The sequence below is a fragment of the Mesitornis unicolor genome, unplaced genomic scaffold, assembly GCF_000695765.1.
Source record: "Mesitornis unicolor isolate BGI_N332 unplaced genomic scaffold, ASM69576v1 scaffold6249, whole genome shotgun sequence".
NCBI classification, from domain to species: Eukaryota; Metazoa; Chordata; class Aves; order Mesitornithiformes; family Mesitornithidae; genus Mesitornis; species Mesitornis unicolor.
The window spans coordinates 13,460-35,512 of record NW_010205137.1 but is presented as its reverse complement, the minus strand read 5'-3'; the positions used below and the strand labels follow the sequence as shown (position 1 = coordinate 35,512).

Here is a 22,053-nt window from a genome sequence, read left to right as displayed (position 1 = left end):
AAATACTGATTACAGCCCTGTATCATAAAGTGTCACTACTAGGTCATATGCAACCATATCAAGGTATTTTCTGGGATGTATACACTTGTGCCAAAACACTCATGGAAATGCAAGACACTTTTCTCTCCTCCTGTTTAGAGGGAGGCTCAGCTCTTTGGGAGTATTTAGGGGATGCACAAGCTGTAGGCCATGGAAGAACTGTGCTCCATATATATGAAAGAATTAACATTAACTGCAATAATTTAATACAGTAAGACTGAAGAATACTTCTATTGGCTTTCCATACTGAAAGCCTTTTAACAGCATTAACAGCATTTAACAGCATTTGTACTTTGTACAGTACAAAAATAATAATACGCCAAGTGAAGAGCCAAGTTTTGCAAGTTCTTCAGTATCACTCTGGAAAACTACATAGGCTACTCAGATTTCAGGAACAGTTTATGTATGTGGGATGCAGTAAAATTCTTTTTTCTGTATGATTTAAGAATACAGATCTTAGGAGTGCTTTTGTTTGTTTGTTTTGTCTTCATTAACAGTATCTTGGGGGGAAGGAATCGACTCCTTCCAATAAAACTAAGAAAATGTATATGTTAGGTGTTGAAGGAAAAAAAACATCATTATAGTTCAGGATCAGAGTGTTTAGGGAAATAGTGCACTTTTTATTCTATCTTGGAAATGTACAGAATGGTTATATCCTTCCTACCTCCTTTCAAGTGGGATCTTTTAAACACTGAAAGCAAAGTTTTAGTCAGTACATAGCACATTCTTACAAAAATAGAACTTTTCAGATAACATGAGAAACAGTTAACAGAAATGCTTTATCTTTCAGAGCAAACTACAACGCAACCTAACTTCCACTGATTTTTACACTGCAAGTGAATCTAATTCAGCAAAAGCCCCACACAAGAAGGTCAATCAGTGGCAACATGACCAGGACTTACCCTACTGAAGTATACATACTTGCCTCAAAACATTCAATACTGGTGCACAAAAACCTAGATCACACCCACGTTTCTCTGCCCTCTAAAGGGACCTTTCCTTTTTCAAAAACCTAGTGCTTCCCATAAGGCTGAGGAGCATATGCCCACAAGAACCTGATTACACTCAATTTCTTGCACTGCGGTGGGAGGGAAAACCTGCTTTAATTTTCATGCTGAGAGAGTTCAAAGTGCCTCTATAATCTACTGGTAAATCCACATCAAAATCCAAATAACCAATACGGCAGCAGCTAAAAAATTCCATGAGGTGAAAGTTCAAAAGAGTCTCCTGCAGAAGAGATTACAGCTATGATTAATGAAACTACAGTAAATAAACAAAATTTAAGACTAGCTTTCTTCCCTTTGTAATGAAAGACTTGGTGTAACATTTTAGAAGATTTTTTCCTTTTTTTCTTTTAGTTATGCCCTTCTCTATACGGAAGCACTGTGGTGTTCATTTGATTTAAAAAAAAAAAAAACAAAAAGCCATCCATCCTTAAAAAGCATCATAGATAAAAAAATCTGGTGGAAAAAACTCAACCCAAAACCAAAACAAACTCAATGGACCACCCTTCAGGGATGAAATGCTAAAGATGTCTTTTTTAATCAATCAGTTTGTGAAGATCTACAAAAAATAAAAAGGATCACATTTTAAAGGTTCAGTGCATTCAGCAGCTATATAGTTATGCTGCTTATTCATCTTAAGTTGACTTTCAAAAATAACACCCTAGCTCATCAAAATATACATTTTCCATTTGTTTTTAAATTAAAATAATAATAAAAAAACATTTAAAGAATTCACAATCAATAGCATGACTAAGTTTCAGGATCATCTACAGCATATAATTTAAAGGTTCAAGATGCCAATATGCAGCACGTGGCAGGCCTATATGCTCCATGCAGCATGTACGCTTAGGATAATCTCAAATAATCTTGATGTTCAGATGTTGGTTTGCTTCTTCCAAATAGTGTAGAATACCCATCTGGAGAAAATAAGCAGTTAAGGAAAAAGAAAAAAAAACAAACAAGGTTTGTAGTACATAGTTAAAATGGAAGCAGTTCTTTTCACTTATATTTCAGTTCTGAAAAATTATGGTAGCTCATCAAGATGCGGTAGGTAGAAAGTGAGATCTCCTTGGATCCCCTTTCTGGCTCAGCAGCTCAAAAGAGCATCCAATTTCTACCGAAACTGAAACCCTTTGCAAAGCCACGTTTTCTAATTTCTGTTGCAGACTTTCAGATGGTGCCTTTTTTCACATTGCAGCCACTGAACAAAGTACAGAAGTACTTAGGGAAGAGTAATCAAAGCTACGATCAGTAGTTCACCAAGTTGGGATCCCTCTTGCTGATCTTCTCAAGTGTAAAGTAGCAAAGCTTGAATAGGAAAAAGCTACCTAATTTGTGATTTCCTACTATGGACACAGCCAGACACAAAATTAATACTGAGATGTTCAGCAGCTGAACACTAGGTGTTCAGGTATCTTACTGGGGAAAGATTTAAATGTCTACTGCCTCTCAACTGCCTCAACAGGGGTCCTGTTGAATGCTCACTTAACAGATGCATCTAAATTTTACCTAGACTTTTCTCTAAAAGCTTCTGTGGTGTTTGCCTTAGGTACCTAAAACTTTAAAGAAAGCAGACCTTTACGTCACCCTGACAAGAAGCAAATGCAGAGCGACTGGCAGCTGTACCAGTGCTCTTCTTGCTGTTCCGCTGGGGGTAGATGGACCCAGGTCCATACAGAAGCTACACTCAAAGCACAGTTCTCTGAGGTACTCCTAGCAGGACAGAAAACTGATCCTCTTGCCATGCTGGGCTCATGAGAGAGGTCAGACCAACACCATTTTACCTGCTTACGGAGAAGGAGAGAGGAGGGGATGAGACACGAACATCACCTTTTTTAGAACTACAACAGCAGCTGCAGAGTAAGACACAAAACTCTGGGATTTATAACTTAAATAACTTGGAACTTAAAACCACATAAACATACATGCTCTTCTCTTGAAACAGTGAGGTCACACATTCTCCAGATGGGAGCCTCCATGTTCACCATGAGGTCCTGGTGGAGATCTGAGAGACAAATATGCTTCCCTTAAAATAGAGAGTTGGCTTTTATGTCAAAAGCTACTTGAATTTCAGATGACCACCACACCAACAGTGATAAACATCAGAATTTCAAGCAACAGTTACACACTTTGGCTGCATTCAGGTACTCACACTGGCAACTTTTTGTCAGATTATGAACATTTGCATAAGTGAAAGATTTGTCCAATGCCTCAAGAGATTTCAGGCATTTGGGTGAATGTCGTAAGCGTGTCACATTCTTCAGAAAGGAATAAAACTCTCATTTTTGATTTCCTGTCACAGTTCTACTGTAAACTATCACATCTCTCAGTCATCTATGAAAAAGCATTTAGGTATAACCTTTCATTCAGATACATAGTCCTACTTGGAAATCTTTGCTTGCCCTTTTTCTCTAAGAACTCTTCACTTTTAATCTCCGTTATACCTATTTAATGGCTAGTTTTAATAAATTTATTGCTAAAAATAATTCATATATGTTAGCTTACTAGAAACATTTAAAGGTATTTTTCAAAAGAATGAAGTGGCATTTCCTACTCAATTCATTTAGAAGATTTTGCATACTTTCAAATAAACAATGCAATAAGTAGAAGACTTTCTGAAGATGCATACTTCAAATCACAGACATGTTGTACTAAGGCCTGACAGATGTAGAGGCAAAAATAACTTCACCAGTTTCTCTAAAATTTTAAGTTACAAGGGCAAGTATCTTCATATCCTCTTTCACCCTTTCTTTTTTTGTCTTGAAAACATTAAGATCAAATTTGAGTTCCACCAGAGAGCTGACAGAAATGAGAAACAGGAGGAGCCTGTTACAGCCAGTACGGAGTCCAGAAGAGCAGGCTCCAGCATTAAACAGTATCGAGATTAGAGACAGAGAAAGGAGGTAAAATAAACACATAGAACAGAAGAAAGGCTGTGGCAGAATTTCACATATTTAACATATTATGAATAAGCAGATCCTGGAAAGATCTCTCCTGTCGAGAGAGGGACAGCCACAGCAGGCATTACCCTGCAGAAACATTTCCGGGGTGATCACACAAAAGTGGTAAACACCCAAGGCGAATGAAGTCAGCGGAACTACCCTGCAGCAGAGCAAAAAGCCCCTCTAGAGCTAACGACTTGAAGCCGAAACGTCCAGCTCCTTGTGTAACTTTCCTGCCACTCACAACATTTTAAAATTCTGAAGGATTATTTTAAGGAATGGGATGTTGCCAAAAAATGTGTACACCCCTGCACTTGGAATATTTTTTTTCAGTAACGCTTATTAGTGATGATGGTTAGGAACCACTCTTTTTTCCCATTAAAAATCCAGTTTGGGCTGTATGTTCAAGAATAGATCTATCGGAGAATATCTAAAGATCTGGATCATGCTAATCTGTATGAAGTTAGTTTGCGGTTTTTTGGGGGAAAGAAAAAAAGAGATAGATACAGCCTTGCCAGAACTCCCAGGCAGCATTACCCTCATCATACAGTTTATCCTACATCACATAAACAATAGACTTGGAAACACTCAAAAACATTAATAAAAACATAGCCTGATCTTGAAAGGTGCTGATCGTTTCACCAGCTGTGAATTTATGGCACCTTTAAGAAATAATTCCTGCAATTATTCTCAAAATAAAACTGCAGTAGTTCATTTACTATGAAAAAAACATGAATAGCGCTTAAATTAGAACTGCCTTCCTGCACTCGAGTTCATTACGTCCAAGCAATCTAGACTTGCTTGATTTATTAACATACACCCTCCACTCTTTTCCAGTCTGTAAGGATACAATTCCATGTAGGAGGGAACACACACAGTTTCTTTTGAAAACTCCACAGGACAGTAAAGCCTGCTAAGCTGTTCTTCATACAGAGTCAAGGCATCCGTCAGATTGATACAGTTTCCCTGAAGAAAGACAGACAAAAACAAAAGTCCCAGTTACAATCAAACAAATAAGCGAAATTGCAGACAGATATATACATTTTTACATTAATGCAGTAACATAAAATTATCCCACATACTTCACAACCAGATACACGTTGTTCTTAATATTTAATATTTGCAAGGCAAATACTGAACAGCTTGTCTTCATTCTGCCTACAGCAAACACCAATTTGCATCTTTTCAAGAAAGGGTAAGTACAGAGGGATTATCTATCTCTGCATTAGCAAAAGCAACCATTACATTAGGGCTTCAAGTTAAAACAGACCACCATGTGTTGTTTACCTATAACATCTACTCAATGACCATTTTCTTTATGATTGCTTAAATATATCAGTAAACTGTATTACAACATCCAGATTTTCTCAGTTATTTAAAATTGCCTACATCTTACTATGTTAAAATGCACTATAAAAAAATCCCATAACATACTGATTTTGAACAGATTCTTCCACAGAGCAGTATGACAAAATGAATCAGATTTTACAGAAGTTCTGTGGCTACAGGTTACGCTGTCTTGAGTTTCTGTGCATTATGCTTCTGTAAAGAAAATTATTCCTATGATACTTTTGTTTTGGAAGCGTGCATTATCTAAGAATATTAGTAATAACCTTTTCTGAACAAAATAAAAATCAGTGCTTAGATGGTTTTTCTCTAACAGTGCAACTATGAAATAGCAGACACAGTGAATTCAAAGCATTTCTTCCCAGACAAACAAATTTTCTTGGAATACAAACAGATTTCGAGGACTACAAATGGTAAGTAATAAATAAATAAATAAAACAAAAAACAAATCCAAAAACCCCTACCACCTCCTAATTACAAGCACAACCTTGTCCAAAGCTAGGTATTAACAAGCCGAAATTACTGCAGCATACACCTGGGATGCCCATATAGAGAAAGCTCTAATCAGAAAAGTGATTATCCATATCCACAATGGGTTTGAAGATTTAGCAGTAACAGTGAGCCCACCCAACACCAGACTGAACACAGACTACCCAAAGCAATAGAAGTCAGCTGTGTAAGTTTAATTAAAAAAAACCTTCTTGTCAAGTTTATTGCCTTTCTTGCCTACATAACCAACTAGACTAGCTGATACTTTACAACCTTAAATACAATGACCTTAAGAAGAGTGTGGCACATGCAAGTCATTTGGACACTCACTTAAAATGGAGTGAAGTTGAATACAGTCACCACTGTGTGCTCTACAGATTACTCAGCTTTTGTTTTCCAGGTACAAGATGCTGAATAAAGATCCACAAAACATGAACATACATTTAGTGGTCCTAAATGTGACACCCAACCACACTGCACACTACACACGAACAGCAAGTTATACAATGACTATGAATCTACCCTGACCACACAGCATGAGCACAACTGGTCATATGTGGGACAGGATGAGACATCTTCTGAGACTGTGTGACCCCACCCTTCCCTAATGGTTGGGTTAACTAGCTCACAGTATAAATGCTTTTCCCTTGACCTAGCACAAAGCCTACACTCTTTTTCCAATTTCTAATAAGAAGAAAAACAAGCATTAACTAGCATTTCTCCAGTTACTTTCAACACAAAAATCCTCAGCCTTCCCACACATTTTACCACTTCTAGTGGAGGAATAACGAACAAAGTTTACTACAGAAGACAAAAAGGACAACAAAAAAGGGAACTTTCACATTAATGAGCACACAGTTCCTAGTAACCTAGCATATGAGCCAAAGTCCCACAAAATGATTGCAAGAGCCCCAAGGCACAAGAGTTTGCTATTTATCTCAGATCACAAGAACATTAGTCTCGATGATACAAGGATATGCATTAGGAAAAAAAAAGGTCTAGTTAAATTAAAAAAAAAAACAAAACAGGAACATTCATTCACTAATACAACCAGCTTCTTGGTTTCTAAATGACTCTTTCTGTTCATGACTGGCTAGGCCGAAAGCCTCCCAGCATAAGCACTTCCAAGCAGAGAGACTGCTTTTCATCTTTAAAAGCCCTGAACTTTGCAAGAGAGACAAGAGCAAGAAAGCCCAAAGCAACAGACTCCACCTGTGGAAGGGCAGCGCCTTCCCTCTGCTCTGAATGACTTCTGGAAATGTTTGCGCGCACGCGCACACACACACGCGCACCCCCCCCCCCCCAAATTCTGGTTGGTGTTTTGTGGGTTTTTTAGTTGTTGTTTTGGGTGCGTTTTCTTCAATTACTGAATGAGATATCTTGTCCCTATCCTTAGATAATGTGTATAACTCACATCTGACGGTGAAAGAATACAGATGGTTCAAATAAGAAAAAAGAGCCAGATCTAATTAAAAACTATAACTCTTTTACAGTCACAGCTTATTCAATATTTTAAGACCTCTAACTTGAAGGTCAAGTTCTACAGGACCTCAGGAACAAAGGACTTATTCAACATGTCCAAAATGTCAGCACTACCTATGCTTCACATGTGTGCCACTGCTCTGCTAACACATTGTGAAGCTTTTAACTCCAAAAGAACAGTCTTTAAGAATGCCACTTTAAGAAAGTTTACACTACTCAGTGCTCTCGAATTTTTAAAATGGCCTTTAAATAATTAAGTGCACACAGACACAAATGAAAGTTAATTTTTACAAAGCGAAGAACTAAGATGAGTTTGACCAACAAATTCTACCTGTGCTCTTACAAAAAGTGTACAATGGGCAGAGGCTAAAACAGGCAGAGATCTTATTTGAAATCAGTACGTCTAAACGGCTCCATCTACATTGCTTTTTCCATGTAACAACACTAGATGATAACTAGAAACAAAGTGTAAACTGCATATTCTGACTCTGGGATTTGAACTTTTTCTACTACTTTTTATTGTTGGAGTTTTTTCACAATGTTTTTAAAACTTCTATTTCCAGGGGAAGTGAAAAGAGACTTCATCCTATTGTTCTTCCTCTGAACTTTTTGCATCATGCTCAATAAATTTTTTGCATTGTGCTCAAGTTTTCACAAGTGGAAAACAAAACTTCAACTTAAAAGATCCTACACACAGCAACTTTTAAAAAACTATTATTCTTGAAAGCTCTCTTTCAAAAGAACTTGCGTAAAACATGTGTTTTATTATAATTTTGATCATATGCCATGAACATAGAGTAGTTTGAGATTAGATATAAGGAGGAAATTCCTCACTATGAGTGTGGTGGGGCGCTGGCACAGGTTGCCCAGGGAAGTTGTGGATGCCCCCTCCCTACTTTAGGTGTAGTAGGTATACTTTATACTGAATATATCATATTTGGTTTTGGGTATCAGAAAACAGCTGAGGTTTGTAACAAGGTAAGAGATGAACACTGAGCACAACTGCACAAAGCACCACAATGAACAGACTACGGTAGTACTTGTTTAGTAACCTGTTATTATCCAGGGGACTGTAGCAGTTATTTGGTTTATCCGCCCTTTACCAAACATATAATTTTGTTTCAACACCAGACTGAATGCAAAAGAAAACTAAAAAACAACCTGTGTGTGTAATTAGTCATAAATAGAAAATACTGCTAGGTAATTTATGGAGCACACCACTATTACTGACGAAGTTTAATAGGATACACAATGAGATAAAAGTATCCACTGTTTCCCAGCCTGTTGCTTCAGTGTTTCATCCCTTCTCCCTTCTCCAGCAACAGACAAATCACTGAAGACAGTGTGGAAAACAAATTACAGCAACAATGAAACATGCCAATAAGCAATTTTTATTTTTCAAACCCACAACTCCCCAGTTTCCAAATCAAGATCTTATCTAAGGGTTCACACATCCTTACCTGGCTGCTGTATTAACCTCTCCTTCTGGACACACGCCACAGGATTTTATAGTCTGCACAGTTACAATTTTTTAAAAATTATTTGGGTTTACTCGACAAAAAGCTAAGTACTTCAAAAATCAAGTCTATAAAACTTAGAACTTATTTCAATAAAATGTTATTGAAAAATGACTATTATTAACATCTTTCTGTAAGAAGTGACCAGCTTTATCAACTAAGAGTACAGTGTTGATAAAGATGTCAATCACATTTAGATGTTCTTGTACTGATAAAATATGACACAGGGAACCAAGTCCAAAATGCAATACAGATCAGTCTAATAAACTGTGTTCATTTTAACTCCCCACATCTAATGAAAATACTTGTGTGGTAGAGCAATACATTTTTTATTCTGAACAGCTACCACATACTAAATAGCTAATACTGAACAATAACTAATATTAAAGCTGATGACTCGCCAATTATACTTTTTCAAAGGGAAATAAACAAAATCAGACTTTCTTTTTCCACCCACACTGTTCAGTCAGTTTTCAATATACACTAAAACCCCAGAAACTCCTCTGCCTCCACCTTAATCTTTGTTCTATGTCAACAAATTGACAGATAAGAAATAGGGGAAAGCTGAATTATTTTTTTTCTCCTTAACTTCTCCACATCTCTCTGACACAAAAGTATTTGAGGTAGTTTTAAACTTTGGGATTAACCATTTGTAAGTTCTCATTTAAGACTGACACTTCCTGAACTGTTTCACAGACTCTGCATTTGGAGTCTGCTCAGTGATTGCACACGCTTCAACAGCTCATGCCTTTCTCCCAACACCAATTCTTCTGGGCTTTCATAAGCCACATATTCTGCAGTGTCATAGGTTTAGTTTTCAAGGTTTTCACAAGGCACAACAAATTTAAATAAGAAATACAGTTCTGGGCAGACAGTAAAAAAATTCCTTAAAGTAAGTAGTAAAAAAAAGAATTTGTTTAAATTAACCCTATAAGTTCCAGTTAACTTCACCCAACTATATATCAAGGGGATGTGTCCATCAACTGGTTACAGGCTGAATTTAGGCCACTAAACTTCCTCCAACCTTAGAAAGTAAACTAGTGACTTGAAAGAAGAGGGAAGGGCCCCTTTCCATACTTGCCCATTTCTTATATATAATTCTTATATGTCTTACCCTACATGTCATTGCTATTGGACAACCTTGTCTGTGACAGTATACTGAAGAAGTTTAATTTTTAATTTTAATGGTTTTCTATTTTTGTTTTGGAATGACAAGTGCTGGAGTTGAACACGGCCAAGGTTAAGTTTTTCCTTCCTTGCTTCACAGTGACTAAGAAGCAATGAGGAGCACGAAACACCTAGCATCAAAGCTAGGTTTGAGTTTTGGGTGACGGGAATGACTTTTAAGGAGTTAATGGAGGCAAACATGACTGAAGGTTATTTCCACTGGCCAAATAATCAATTAATTTAAAAATTGAACTCTCAGTAATAAAAGGAAATGAAATGTCTGTCCCTTAAAGACTCCCAAACTGCCAAGAAATCACACAGGCTCACACAGGGACATGAATCTGTTCTTCTAGCCTCCTTTCACGTTGCAGTCAAGGAGCAGCCTGCTCTTTCTTTAGAAGTGCTAATTAGAAAACCCACACAGCAGCCAAAAAAAGGAGTGTAACTACGGAGCAAAATCACAGCGGTCTGGACATTTAGAGGGCAGGGCCACGCTGTATTAGAGAGTGGCCAGGAAGTGACAGCTTGGTGAAGGGCCGCATGTGTGTGTGGGAGACATCTGATCCCTTGCACCAGTGGTTAGCGCTGTTTACTGGAACCCAAACCTGTGAGTGGTCCGAGACTGTTTCTATCCTGCCTGGGTTGGATGACCCAGACTAGGAAGGAACAAATTCCTGTTCAGAGGTATTTTTAAAGGTTTCACTTCATAAACAGACTGAAAATGATAGCCTGTTCAAAAACCTTAGCACAGAAAAATGCATTTTCCTAGCTACACATATTACACTGACACACAGAGACAGCCTTGTAGTCTCTGCATCTTACAGAGCAGTTTCACAGCTGCTGGGACACTCCTCATGTGCTACTTGGAAGGCACAGGATGGTGATGGTTCAGAAGAAGACCCACAAACATATCACACTAGTATCTAGGAGTACACATGCTCCACTGAAGTTGAAAAAAATCACTTGGACAATCTAAAAATCATACTGGTATTTAGAAGGTCCAATAGCATAAAAACAGAATGTGTTCAGAAACAAGTCATTGGGAAAGTCCATTAGATATGGAACCGGACCTCAAGATACGCCAAGCTCTCACATCCTTACTGACTCTCACTTCTTTCCCCTGTGGTGGTCAGGAACCTGCACCTGTAACTGGCTCCCCTTGGAGAAGGCAACACCAAGCACAGACCCAGACACATACTGCATCTCTAAACACTTCAAAGCACCAGCTTCAGAAGGAGTAGGAAAAACAGAAATATAGCAAGCCAAATTACTTTTAAGTATCAGAGTAGTGAGATTATGTTCAATATTTTTTTGTAAACAAGCCTCACGTCTTAAACAGACTTAAGGGCTGAACAGACACAGCTGCAAGTTCTGCAGTCTAAGGGCCCTAAAGCTCACTTCTCTCTGTCCAGGTCTTATGAGAGCTGCAAGACTCTCAGTACTGATGATGCAGATAAAAATGCAAGGACATGAAAAGCAAGGCTGCTGCTTGTACAAGTAAGTTTTTGTTCTTGTTGCACTTACTATCTGTGGAGGCACAGAGCAACTATGAAGGCATTCCCCCTACCCTGCCCCCTGATAAGCACAGGCTTACAACAGAGTATAAGAACCATAAACTGCCCTTTCTATCTTTCCAGAGCTGAAACAAGCAAAAAGTCCCTCCTCCATCCTAAAATGTGCCACGTATGTTCTTGCATCCCCTAGGAATACAAATAAATAGCCTGAAAAACCTTTCACAAGCAGAATGTCTCTATAAATGTTTATGAACTGCCAGGCAATATTAGTTATCAGTCTCCATCTAGTGGTGAAAGAATACTCTGCATTAGCATTTCCAGACTGCTTGAGGATCAAGCATGCAGAAGTAACAACCACACGTGTTGGAGTAGCATGCCAAAAAAATAATTCTTTTTATAATCTCAGATAAGTTATATCTATCTAGAGTTAGACAGCTCTAGACCCTGCCTGCTGACAATTCATGTGCTGAAGAGAACATTTTCCAAAACTTGTGCAGAGCTCAATGAAGAAGTGATGAGCATTTCCATTAATTTTTCCCAGCAGTGGCACTTAAAGGCAGGCAGCAATACAATATGTGAAAGGCTGGCATTCTGTGAACAGAATTCCACTTTTGGATAAAGCATTTCTGGAGCACTGAAATAAATGACATTCCAACAAGACGCACAAGGCAACTCCTGCAAGCAGAACTATCAGAGGACAAGCTACAAACTACAGAGGACAGAAGTTTTGAATGTTAATACAACATAACGCCAAAGCAGTAGCAGCTACTGCAGCTGCTGGCCAGTAGCCAGCAGGACAGTGACCCTTTTGCAGCACCTTTCCTATAAGACATTTCCTCATCATAGCAAAGGTCAGGCTCTAACAAGTAAGTGGCCATTCCCTCAGTTGCTTTTCTTCATATTTAACATATTTTATGTTTTAGAGAACCAGAATGCACTTCGAGAAAGCCGGGGGCAGGGGGAGCACACAAAGTCCTGGATTTTAATATCACAACTGCATTAAAAGGCATGTGATTCCTTCAGCAAGTAAAGTACAGCCTGCTACCTAAGATAAGCATCCTGAAAGCAGACAGCTAGAACAAAAGTAACTTAAATTACCAATGTTAATACACAGAGCTAAAACCCCTTGGCATTTAACAGCCAACATACGAGAGCATTCACAACCATTTCCGAGTTCCCAGTGACTAAGCTCAGCTACCTAAGTTGGTAGTGGTTATGTGTGAACTTCTCTCCATAGTGTAACCCAATCCTTTGGATATCCACCTTCAATTAGTTTAATTCAAAACCTAATTTAAAGACAGTTATAGACAGCTATTATTAGTTAAAGCACCCCTATAAGTCTGTTCTTCCTATGATCAGAATATTGAGTTCTCTGACGTTTTTTCTGGTTTTGTTTTTCAATCAGGGCCAACTGGGAAGAAGCTAAGAGGACCATCAAATGGGCTGGGTAGCATATCAGCAGATGTACCAAAAACTCTGATAGTTTTCTGCCCCAGTATTAATTTTCCTTTTTTTCAGTATCCTCAGTAAGACTAAGTTGCCAGAGTACGCTGCTTTTATACTCCAGCTCTTTCACTGGCTACCAGTTAGCCAGAAGTCCAAATTCCATTTTAATATTGTTGCTTTCCCATCCTGCCGTTGCTGTTTTGGGACTGTGAAACTGATACTGCAGTTTCACAACGGCTTAAACCTGCCAGGGCTGGTTCAACACTGCTGTCCTTCCTTCCTGTGCAAGCAGAAATGCTGGAGAGATGAGTTCACTCCTCCTATCAGGCCAGGACAGGCAGCAGGGCTGCATCAGTCTCAACCTCTACTGGTTTCACGTGCCACAAAACAACCTTCCTGTACCCTGACTGCAGCACAGCCATCACTCCAGCTTTCAGCACAAGCTTCTTCCCAGAGTCCTTCTGCAAAGTCTGACAGATACCTGTCCACAGACATACATTCTAATAAAGTCAGCTATATACACTCTGATCAAGTCAGCTAGTGTCACTGTGCATGTTACAAGTATGACAAATGCAACACAAATGCTTGCTCTGTCCAAAAGATGTTTTGTTCTTTCAGTATCAAAGTCTGTCATAAATATTTCCACTATTAATAGAATAGAAAAGCCATTAAGATTCACAGTGTGATACAACCATATTGGTCATATCTTACATTTCAGCCACAAGATAATTTATCTTACCCACACAACCACTGCATTTTAAAATAAAGCAGCACATTTAAGTTGCCAAAAACTTCATTTTGAGTTTTTGCATTTCTTTATGCCTGTCCAACTTCACAGTAACCCAGTTCCTTTACAAACCTCAGAAACTCCATGCTAATAGGAAGAGAGATCAAACGCATAATTTTAGCTAGGTTATTTTAGAGCCTAACTAGATTATTTCAAACTGCTGTACTTAGATGCTCCACACATCAGAGACTAGTTAAGGTAAGGGCATGACAAAAGAAATAGAACTTCAGAGACTTATACTTTATTCAGCCACCCGCTGGGTCTTGTCACATTTTTGTATGATTGCACGCAGCTTTGTGGCATTCCGAATTCAGGATTACATACAGAAAGTATCTTCAGATGAAAGGTATACCATCATGAGGTGGCCATACTATAGCAAGTATACAAGTCTGAAATTATTTCTTTTTAAATAGATTTGCATTAAAAACTTCACCTACAAGGACAAAATCTTATTTATGACTACATAAAACACTTGACAAAATGTCAAGCACTGTAACAAACACATTCAAATGTTCAAAATCCACTTTGCAGAAGTCAAACTAGTGACTTACATTAGGAGTGGACAGCAAGCAAAGGAGAGTATTTACTCCCAAATATCCAAATTTCTCATCCCACTGCACCCATGTCAAATTCTTACGCATTTATGGATGACAAATTTTCATGTCTTACACTCTAGAAATGGAGACATTAGCTTAAAAACCATGTATCTGTTTATAAAGTACATCTGTTCTGCTTTTCCAAGAATTGCTTACAGCTAAAATATTCTGTAGTATGCCTAACTGATTCTTGAAATTATGCTTTTAAATTCAAAGACACAAGCACTACAAATTCAGCTGAATTAATGACAAAGACAAGTCAGTTAGCAAAGCCCAAATTTCATGCAAAAATCCCTAAGGAGTCAATAAAAGGAGAAAAACAGCTTGCAAGAAGAGTTTTAGTTAGTCTGGTTTTGTCCCCTTCCTCTTTTTTTAACTGAAAAACACAGATTGCAATACATATACAGCAATACTTTTTTTACATCCAGATATCATACTTGCGTGAAGTATTTTCCATCTTGCTTCAGGACTTTCATTGAGAGGTCAAGAATCAACCGCAGAAATTCCCATGTGGAATCTGCATATAGAGAACGATTTAAAAACAGAACAGCACATTACCAGCTTGCTCCCTATTACATATTCAAGACTTGCACGTATTTACTGCTTAAAAAGTAGCTATCCTATACCTTTAAAACCCAACAAAAAACAAATGAGGGAAAAAAAAAGGAAAAAACCCCCACACGATCAATACACGATGGCAATGACAGTGGAAGTATCTCTGTTTTTCTTCACAGTAATTTTCCAGATGTTTCCAAGTAATTATAGAGTGGGGAAAACTTTACTGGAGTGTGAACTCTCTAAATACTTTCTCAAGAATTACACGAGTTCATATTATTCTGGAGTAAGAGCACAGTTTTAAAAAGTCCTGGGCACTTGCCAATTTTTTTAACATTCAAGAAAAATTCAAAAAGAACAGGTATGTTACTATCATTTTTTGCCTCTCAGAGATGCTTTTAAGAAGGCAAGAATCAAAGTATTTCTGTTGCAAACTGCCAGCTACTATGCAGCAAAAGGGCAGAAACGTGGAAAATCCCCAGAAGTTTAGGAAAATAAATTAGAAGATTAACCTTCTTCTGGAGATGTGGAGATCGGAACAGCCGTCAGATCATTAATTACATAATCAAACATCCTTCCTTCTTTGGCATACCTCTTCAGCACGGGAATACAGTCTTCAATTAGCACCTGTAAGAATGAAATACTGTAGCTAGTCCTCAAAACTGACCAGGTAAGAGGAAGAAATGCAGATTCACAGAAATTCAGAGGAGCAGAAAAGTACAAAATTTAATATGTGTTTCATTTTAGGCTGCATTTTCAACTTGTTACATCATATAAAGAGGAAGAACAGCTGTAGGAATTATGATGATGATAATGTAGGCACTACAAGACTGAATTTCCTAGCTCTGTCTCTGATTGCTGGGTAACCACTGTTCTACCTACCAAATGATGTCAACCCTTAGCGGTTCCCCCTGAACATACAAGCAAAATAAGGTACTTCTGTGAAAGGCCACCAACTCATACAAAGTAGCATGTGATTTCTCTGCTAATTTTTTACATCTTTTTTATCTCACACATGTAAACTAGTACCTGTGAGAGCCTTAAGGAGGAGTAATGAACACAGAAAGAAAAGATTTCCAGCGAAGATGTCAGATTATACCTGGACTAGTTTATAAGCTCTGTCAGGTACAGCACAAAGCCCTTAACTGCAGAGATGCATGAAATTTTTATGTTTTGGGTTTTGTTTTTTTAAAATAATATACTAGCAGTGTAATGGTGAGATTTTGGCTGCAAATTAAAAGTTACTTTAAAATGTGCATTACAAAATCAAGTATTCTCAACAGTACAAGACAACTAACTTCAACACACCTTTCTTCTATCTTTTCATCAATTTAAATAATTATGTTTAACACTGCATCCTTACTGCTATTTCCTCTTCATTTTTAAGCTATGGCAATAAATATTCTCCTATTTCACATTACTTAAAAGCTATATGTAGTTATTTTTTAAAGAGTTTGAAGATGGAGAGTTAAAATACTTTGACACTAATGTATACTTCCAACACAAATCCCACTGCCAGCTATTAAAATTTAAAAGTGTCATAAAAAAGGAAAAATCCTTCCCAAAATTAAGAAAAATCAGAAGATTTTCCCCCAAAACTTTGACACAGCAGTCTTGCAGACTTAATTCTTTTCTGAAATATTACTTCTACTGAAAGAAAAACAAAAAATTACCTGATAGCACTCTCCTTTCAGATTGTCTAAGACATCTCCGCATGTTTTACGCATGTATTTTTTACACCCGTCGATCACCATTTGGTCAATGTTTGGAGCTGGTTAAGGCATTCTACATTCCAGAAATAATACAGCCAACAGTTTCTGTTTCTTCAGAAAGAAATTCTCAAAAAGGTGACATTTGCAAAGGAATAGTGAGATGTGTATCTTAGTATATACATTGCAATAGCCAACCTTACACATTAACCTCCAGATTCAGTTAGAGGTCTAGGAAGTTCATTCTTTTTTTTTTAAAACGGTGTTTCCGGTACCTTAGGTTACCATTACTATGAAAGCCTGAAATGTGAACAAAGGATGGTGCATTTAAAAACCTCAGGAAGCTAAACTAGGCTAAGACTTTAACATTTTTAACATTTAACATTAACATTTAACATATTAAAAATAATTATTTTTAGTTCCTAGCAAGGAGATCCCAAAACCTAGGATGACCAGTATTTCACATGGCTAACAGTGGTTTACATTACCAACCAGTTGAACTACTGAATGTTGAAAGCTTGATTTGTATTAGTATTTTTAAGACAAGGAAAGAGTTGGTCATTCTGCCACCAACGCAATTTACCAAGTCCTGACATTCCACTTGATTAAACTTTTTTGCTTCTAGGGATTATTTTTTATAGATTTCCTTAGAAAAACAGAAGAACCCGAGAAGGCAAAACTCAGCTCAAACCACCGACTTGACAGACTTGTCTTCTGGGATCAGCAAAGATACCAGCCTGATGACAGGAGTGTTTTTTTCCTGTTCTGTAAATTGCTACGCAAGAGTTATGGCATGGACTGGAAACTTGAAAGCATGTGCTCCATAATGATGCACAAATATGCAGTCACTGGGTCTCTCTAAGCTGAAAAAAGGAAATGTCATTTTAGACCCTATCTCCTCACACGGAACAGAACCTGATGGTAGAAATCACAGGCTGAAAAATGTTGAAATGAATGATCAGTCATTTGTCAAAGGATATCTCTACCATAGTAACCATCTTTGGCTTCATTTTGACTATCTCATATAGTATACCTCCATCACCACCTCCTAGGATTAGCACTTCTTTCCCAGTGTAGTCTTCCTTTCCACTGCCCATTATGGCTTGAGTGTATGCCAGGTCACTCTCTGCCAGATCTGAATGGAAGAAAGAAAAAAAAGAGCTGGACAGAAACATTACATCTTCAATTATCCTTATTAACTGGTATTAATTTGGTATTAATCCACAGGTGATACAACACAGAGCAAAGCTAGAGCGTCTACAGAAACAACCTAGTTCTCAGAGACAGCCCAGGTAACAGGAGGCTGGTGATTTACCAAAGCTAATGAGATTCTCCTCAGAATCTCACACAGGATCTCTCCAGTTCTCAATGCAAACTCATCAACAGCTACCTCAGCATGAGGAAATACTGCATGCCAGAGAGCAAAGTTGCAGACAAATCAGGAGACTTTTGAAAGCATACTGTGGACCCCAACTAAAAAGAGCAACCTAGTTGCACCCCAGTAGATCCCCGTACAGAAGGAACAGTATGACTGTCAACATCCAACTGTGGAAGGGTCCTGAAGCGTGCCTTCTGCTGTCTTGTTCACCATTAGCTTCAAAGCAGGCAATAACACTACTAAGATGTAATAACGGATCTGAGCTACAAGGTCAAAGCTTTGTGCAGCAGCACATCATGCCATATCCTATCATTCTGTCTGGCAAGCAGCACTTTCTTTGAAAGTGCACAATAACCAAATGACACAAAGCAGTATTTTAAATTCCCATTGAAGGTAAATAAGTAATGACACGCTTCCCTTTCTATGAGGCACATTGTGACAACGTTCAAACAAAACCTCTGCTGAAAATTTCCGGCTAGGAGCATGGAATACCTAATGTGCTGATTTCAAATACAATTCTAACTGAATTAGAAAACACCTTGCTAATGAATTCAATACAACACTTTTCAGCTGCCAGCTGACGGTAAGTCCTGACAGTCGCAGAAAGCTAACTGAATGGTTAGAGGTATTTCTGGTGATTTCAAAAAGCTATAGCAAAAATTTCTTAATTACTCTGCCATTAGACTGAAATTAGGTATTCTATCCCTAGACAGCAACATCCCTCATCTACCTCAGTCAATGCTTTTCAATATAAGTACTGAGAGATTTTACAAAGCATACTCCTTGATGTCTGGATTTTCTAGCAAACAGGAGTTTTATCCATCTTAAAAGAACAGCAGCCCATCTTCTCCCAGGTTCACTTTCAAAAATTCAAAGATCAGCAGGCACAGAGTACCACATATAAGGACCCTCCCATAAAGGTTGGGTCACTCTTCTGATTAACTTAAAGAGTTCAAGTGAGCATTTTGAAGATGACAGAGTCAAAAGACGTTCACCAACAAAGCAGCTAAATGGTTTAAGATACAGCTGTCATCTATCTCAACAAGCAGGTAGAAACGAGCAGCAGGATAATCACCCCACACACGCCCCGCAGCTCCTACTTCATCTTTCTTCAGAATTCCACTACATTTTGAAGACTGACAAAGCAGCTTGTTTTACTGTCAAAAAGAAGCCCTCAAGAGGTTGGGCTTGCAACAAAACGTAAAAGCTCATGTGAAAGACAGGAGTGGAATAAGCTCTGCCAGGTAACACTGACTTCTATTCTCCTGTGTCACATTCCACAACTTTGGAAAAAGAAGAAATCTTTTTTCGTACTCTAGATTTACGATGTTCAGCCTTTTTGATTAAAGTACTTTACATACAGGGATAGATATATGTGTACATGCATATATGTAGCTTCCAGCATCAGAACTGTGACCCTTAGTAATCTATTAAAACTATGTCATAGGAAAATAGAAAACAACCCTTCCTACAATTTCATCAAAAAGATCCTCAAATGAGATGATACTTACTAACATCCCCACTGAGGATAAGAATATTCCCAAACTGTTTTGAATGCAGAATTTTAATATTCTGAAAAGGTGAATCTTCATCATAAACAACTTCATCTATGTCGTACTCCACCAGGCGCCCATCAGCTGTGGGCCAGTATCTATCAATGACACCTCCTCTCAAAATTGCTGGCAATCTAGAAAGAAATAATAAGAAAAAAATAATTACAAACATTTGAGATTTTTTTTAAATCTGTTTAAACACTCTGTGGATTCTCCATAGTAAATAAACACTATTTACAATAGGGATCTCAGAAAACTTGCAAGATTTAGCCCTCAACAGATTTACGAAACTTATAAGCCATATGTTAAATATACATAACTTGCTAAGGCGTGGATGAAATAGAAATGGTTCTTCATTATGTACAAATTCAACAATGTATGTGAGAATCTATCTCTGACCTGAGAGGGGATTTACTTAACATATGAGCCCCTGCAGGAAAGTCAGCTCATGACTAGAAATGGATACAATACAAAAGCAGAATGCAGACAAAAAAACCACGACAAAACTTCTCCCAACCTTCAGCTCAGCTGAAAATGCCATTTCTTTGAGATCAGTGGATCCCACCTTTCGAAAGTTGTACTAAGAACCATTTTAAATATATATACTCAAAAAGTGAACTATTATAGTTTCAAATTGAGTCAGGTCACCCTGCAGCATATAAGTACAATCCGTGATATCAGCTGACAGTTTGCATTACTTTTTAAAAGTGGTTCAAGCATCTGCAGAGAGGCTTTGGTTTTGTCGGTTGGTTGGGTTTCTTTAAATTTCATATAGAAGTATCATGGTTCAACTTGGTATTTCACCTGTAAAATCAAACTATATTTGAAATAGCAGCGAATGATCAAAACGATAGCATTCAATTTTAAGCAAAATGTCCAGGCACACAGTTCCTGGAGACGTTCCACTTGACTGCAGGTTGGCAAATGCGGCATCATTTACAAGAAGGGACGGAGGGGAACTACAGGCCTGTCAGTCTGACCTCGGTGCTGTGGAAGGTCATGAAGCAGATTAATTTCAGAAATACTTTCTACCCTCAGTGAGCCGCAAGATGGCAGCAGACGATGAGAGCAAGAGCATCTATATACTGCCTCAGGACAACAAAACGGCAGGAACAACTTTTCCAGCTAACACCACAAGCATACAAAGCAAGTTTTATTACCAAAAAAAAAAAAGTTGAAGAGTCCGTGATAAGTATTTCAGTATTTAGTATTTCATATTTCAGTATTAAAATACCCTCAAAGAGAGAGCTTCTCCCCCGTATACAGGTACACAAGATTACCTGCATTTGCACACTGTGCGCCAGGTGAGGCCTTACCGGGATAAAGTAAATCAAGATAACTACCTTTCTGTGTTTTACATACAACTGTTAAACACAAAAAATAATATTCAAGGTATAACATCACTTTTCAAATCATTACTGCTTTACTTGTGGTCTTGTATGGCCTTCAGATTACTTTCTCCTATAGAACTGCTTAGCTGTTTTCCCATTTTGTAGCTTGCTCCTTGGCTTTACTGTATCTTATTTTACACTGCTCTTTACTTTTCTTAAACCATCTCCACTTCTGACTATGTTCTTTAAAGCACCTGCTGCACCTCCAAGCAAGAGCATGCCTGCAGTAAGTGCTCCCTAGCTTCAAGGTGCCAGCACTGCCAGATAGCCACCAGAAAGACACCAACACGTGCTGTGTCCTTCCAGAGCCCTGAGGAACTCGAGCATGCCAGCAGGCAACGAACCACAATTAGCATCCCTACAGTTTAATACCTAATCTTGTATTTAAGTAAACAAAAATGACATAATGCCTGTAAAGCTTTCCTCCTCCTTCTATCTTCTTCGCAGTGCCCTAAGCACACAGGTCCCCTGGGGGATTTTGCCACCCGTGCCCAAGGCCAGTGCCATGAGGCACAGCAGGGTTAGAGCTGTGAGACAAAGAGCTGCAGGAAACCTAGTCAGGACAGGGCCTTCTCCATGGGCTTGAGCTTCACTTCAGCTCTAGTCCTCACCCCTGGTCCCTACCCAAGCCATGCTGCAGCTCTGCCCATGTCTGACCAAGTCTTTTGACGATCCTTGACACCCAGCTTGGTCTTGGAGCTGCCTCAGTACTACAACCCAGCCTGAAAATCAGGGAGCTGGGGCTGATCCCAGTCACCATAACCAGCCTTGCTCACCTTGACCTGTGGCATGTGGCCCAGAGGGTACAGTTCATGCCCTGGCCTATCCCCCTGCCATCCTTGGCTCCCCAGCCCTTCCAGAGGAGGGCTGCTGCTCTTCCTTCCTCATTCTGCCACTGTTTCATGCAATTATTACAGCAAATTAAAGAAGTAATCCTTGCCTAAAGTAACAACACTGAAGATGAGGCTTAACAAAATGGCAAACCTCAAAGTATCTTCAACTCTGCAAAAAAAAAATTTACAATACTATGGAAAAAACCACATGCATAAATTCATACTCCATGCAATTCATCACAGTACAGCAAAGCATAATTTGCTTATTATTTTTCACAACTGCACAGACAAGGTATATAGTGAA

The 22,053-nt window shown here is 38.4% G+C and overlaps 1 protein-coding gene across 1 annotated transcript in view; it reads right to left on the bottom strand.

Moving 5' to 3' along the window:
* Positions 1 to 1,385: 1,385 nt before the first annotated feature.
* The window catches only part of SMS (spermine synthase), a 32,442-nt gene continuing 11,774 nt past the window's right edge, over positions 1,386 to 22,053 (bottom strand). The window contains exons 4-10 of the mRNA XM_010191274.1: positions 19,484 to 19,659; positions 17,575 to 17,729; positions 16,559 to 16,648; positions 15,398 to 15,512; positions 14,768 to 14,847; positions 4,836 to 4,951; positions 1,386 to 1,960 (exon numbers count right to left, since the gene is read on the bottom strand). Coding sequence (XP_010189576.1) covers positions 1,918 to 1,960; positions 4,836 to 4,951; positions 14,768 to 14,847; positions 15,398 to 15,512; positions 16,559 to 16,648; positions 17,575 to 17,729; positions 19,484 to 19,659 — 775 coding nt within the window. The 3' untranslated portion in view covers positions 1,386 to 1,917. The remainder of the gene's footprint in view (positions 1,961 to 4,835; positions 4,952 to 14,767; positions 14,848 to 15,397; positions 15,513 to 16,558; positions 16,649 to 17,574; positions 17,730 to 19,483; positions 19,660 to 22,053) is intronic.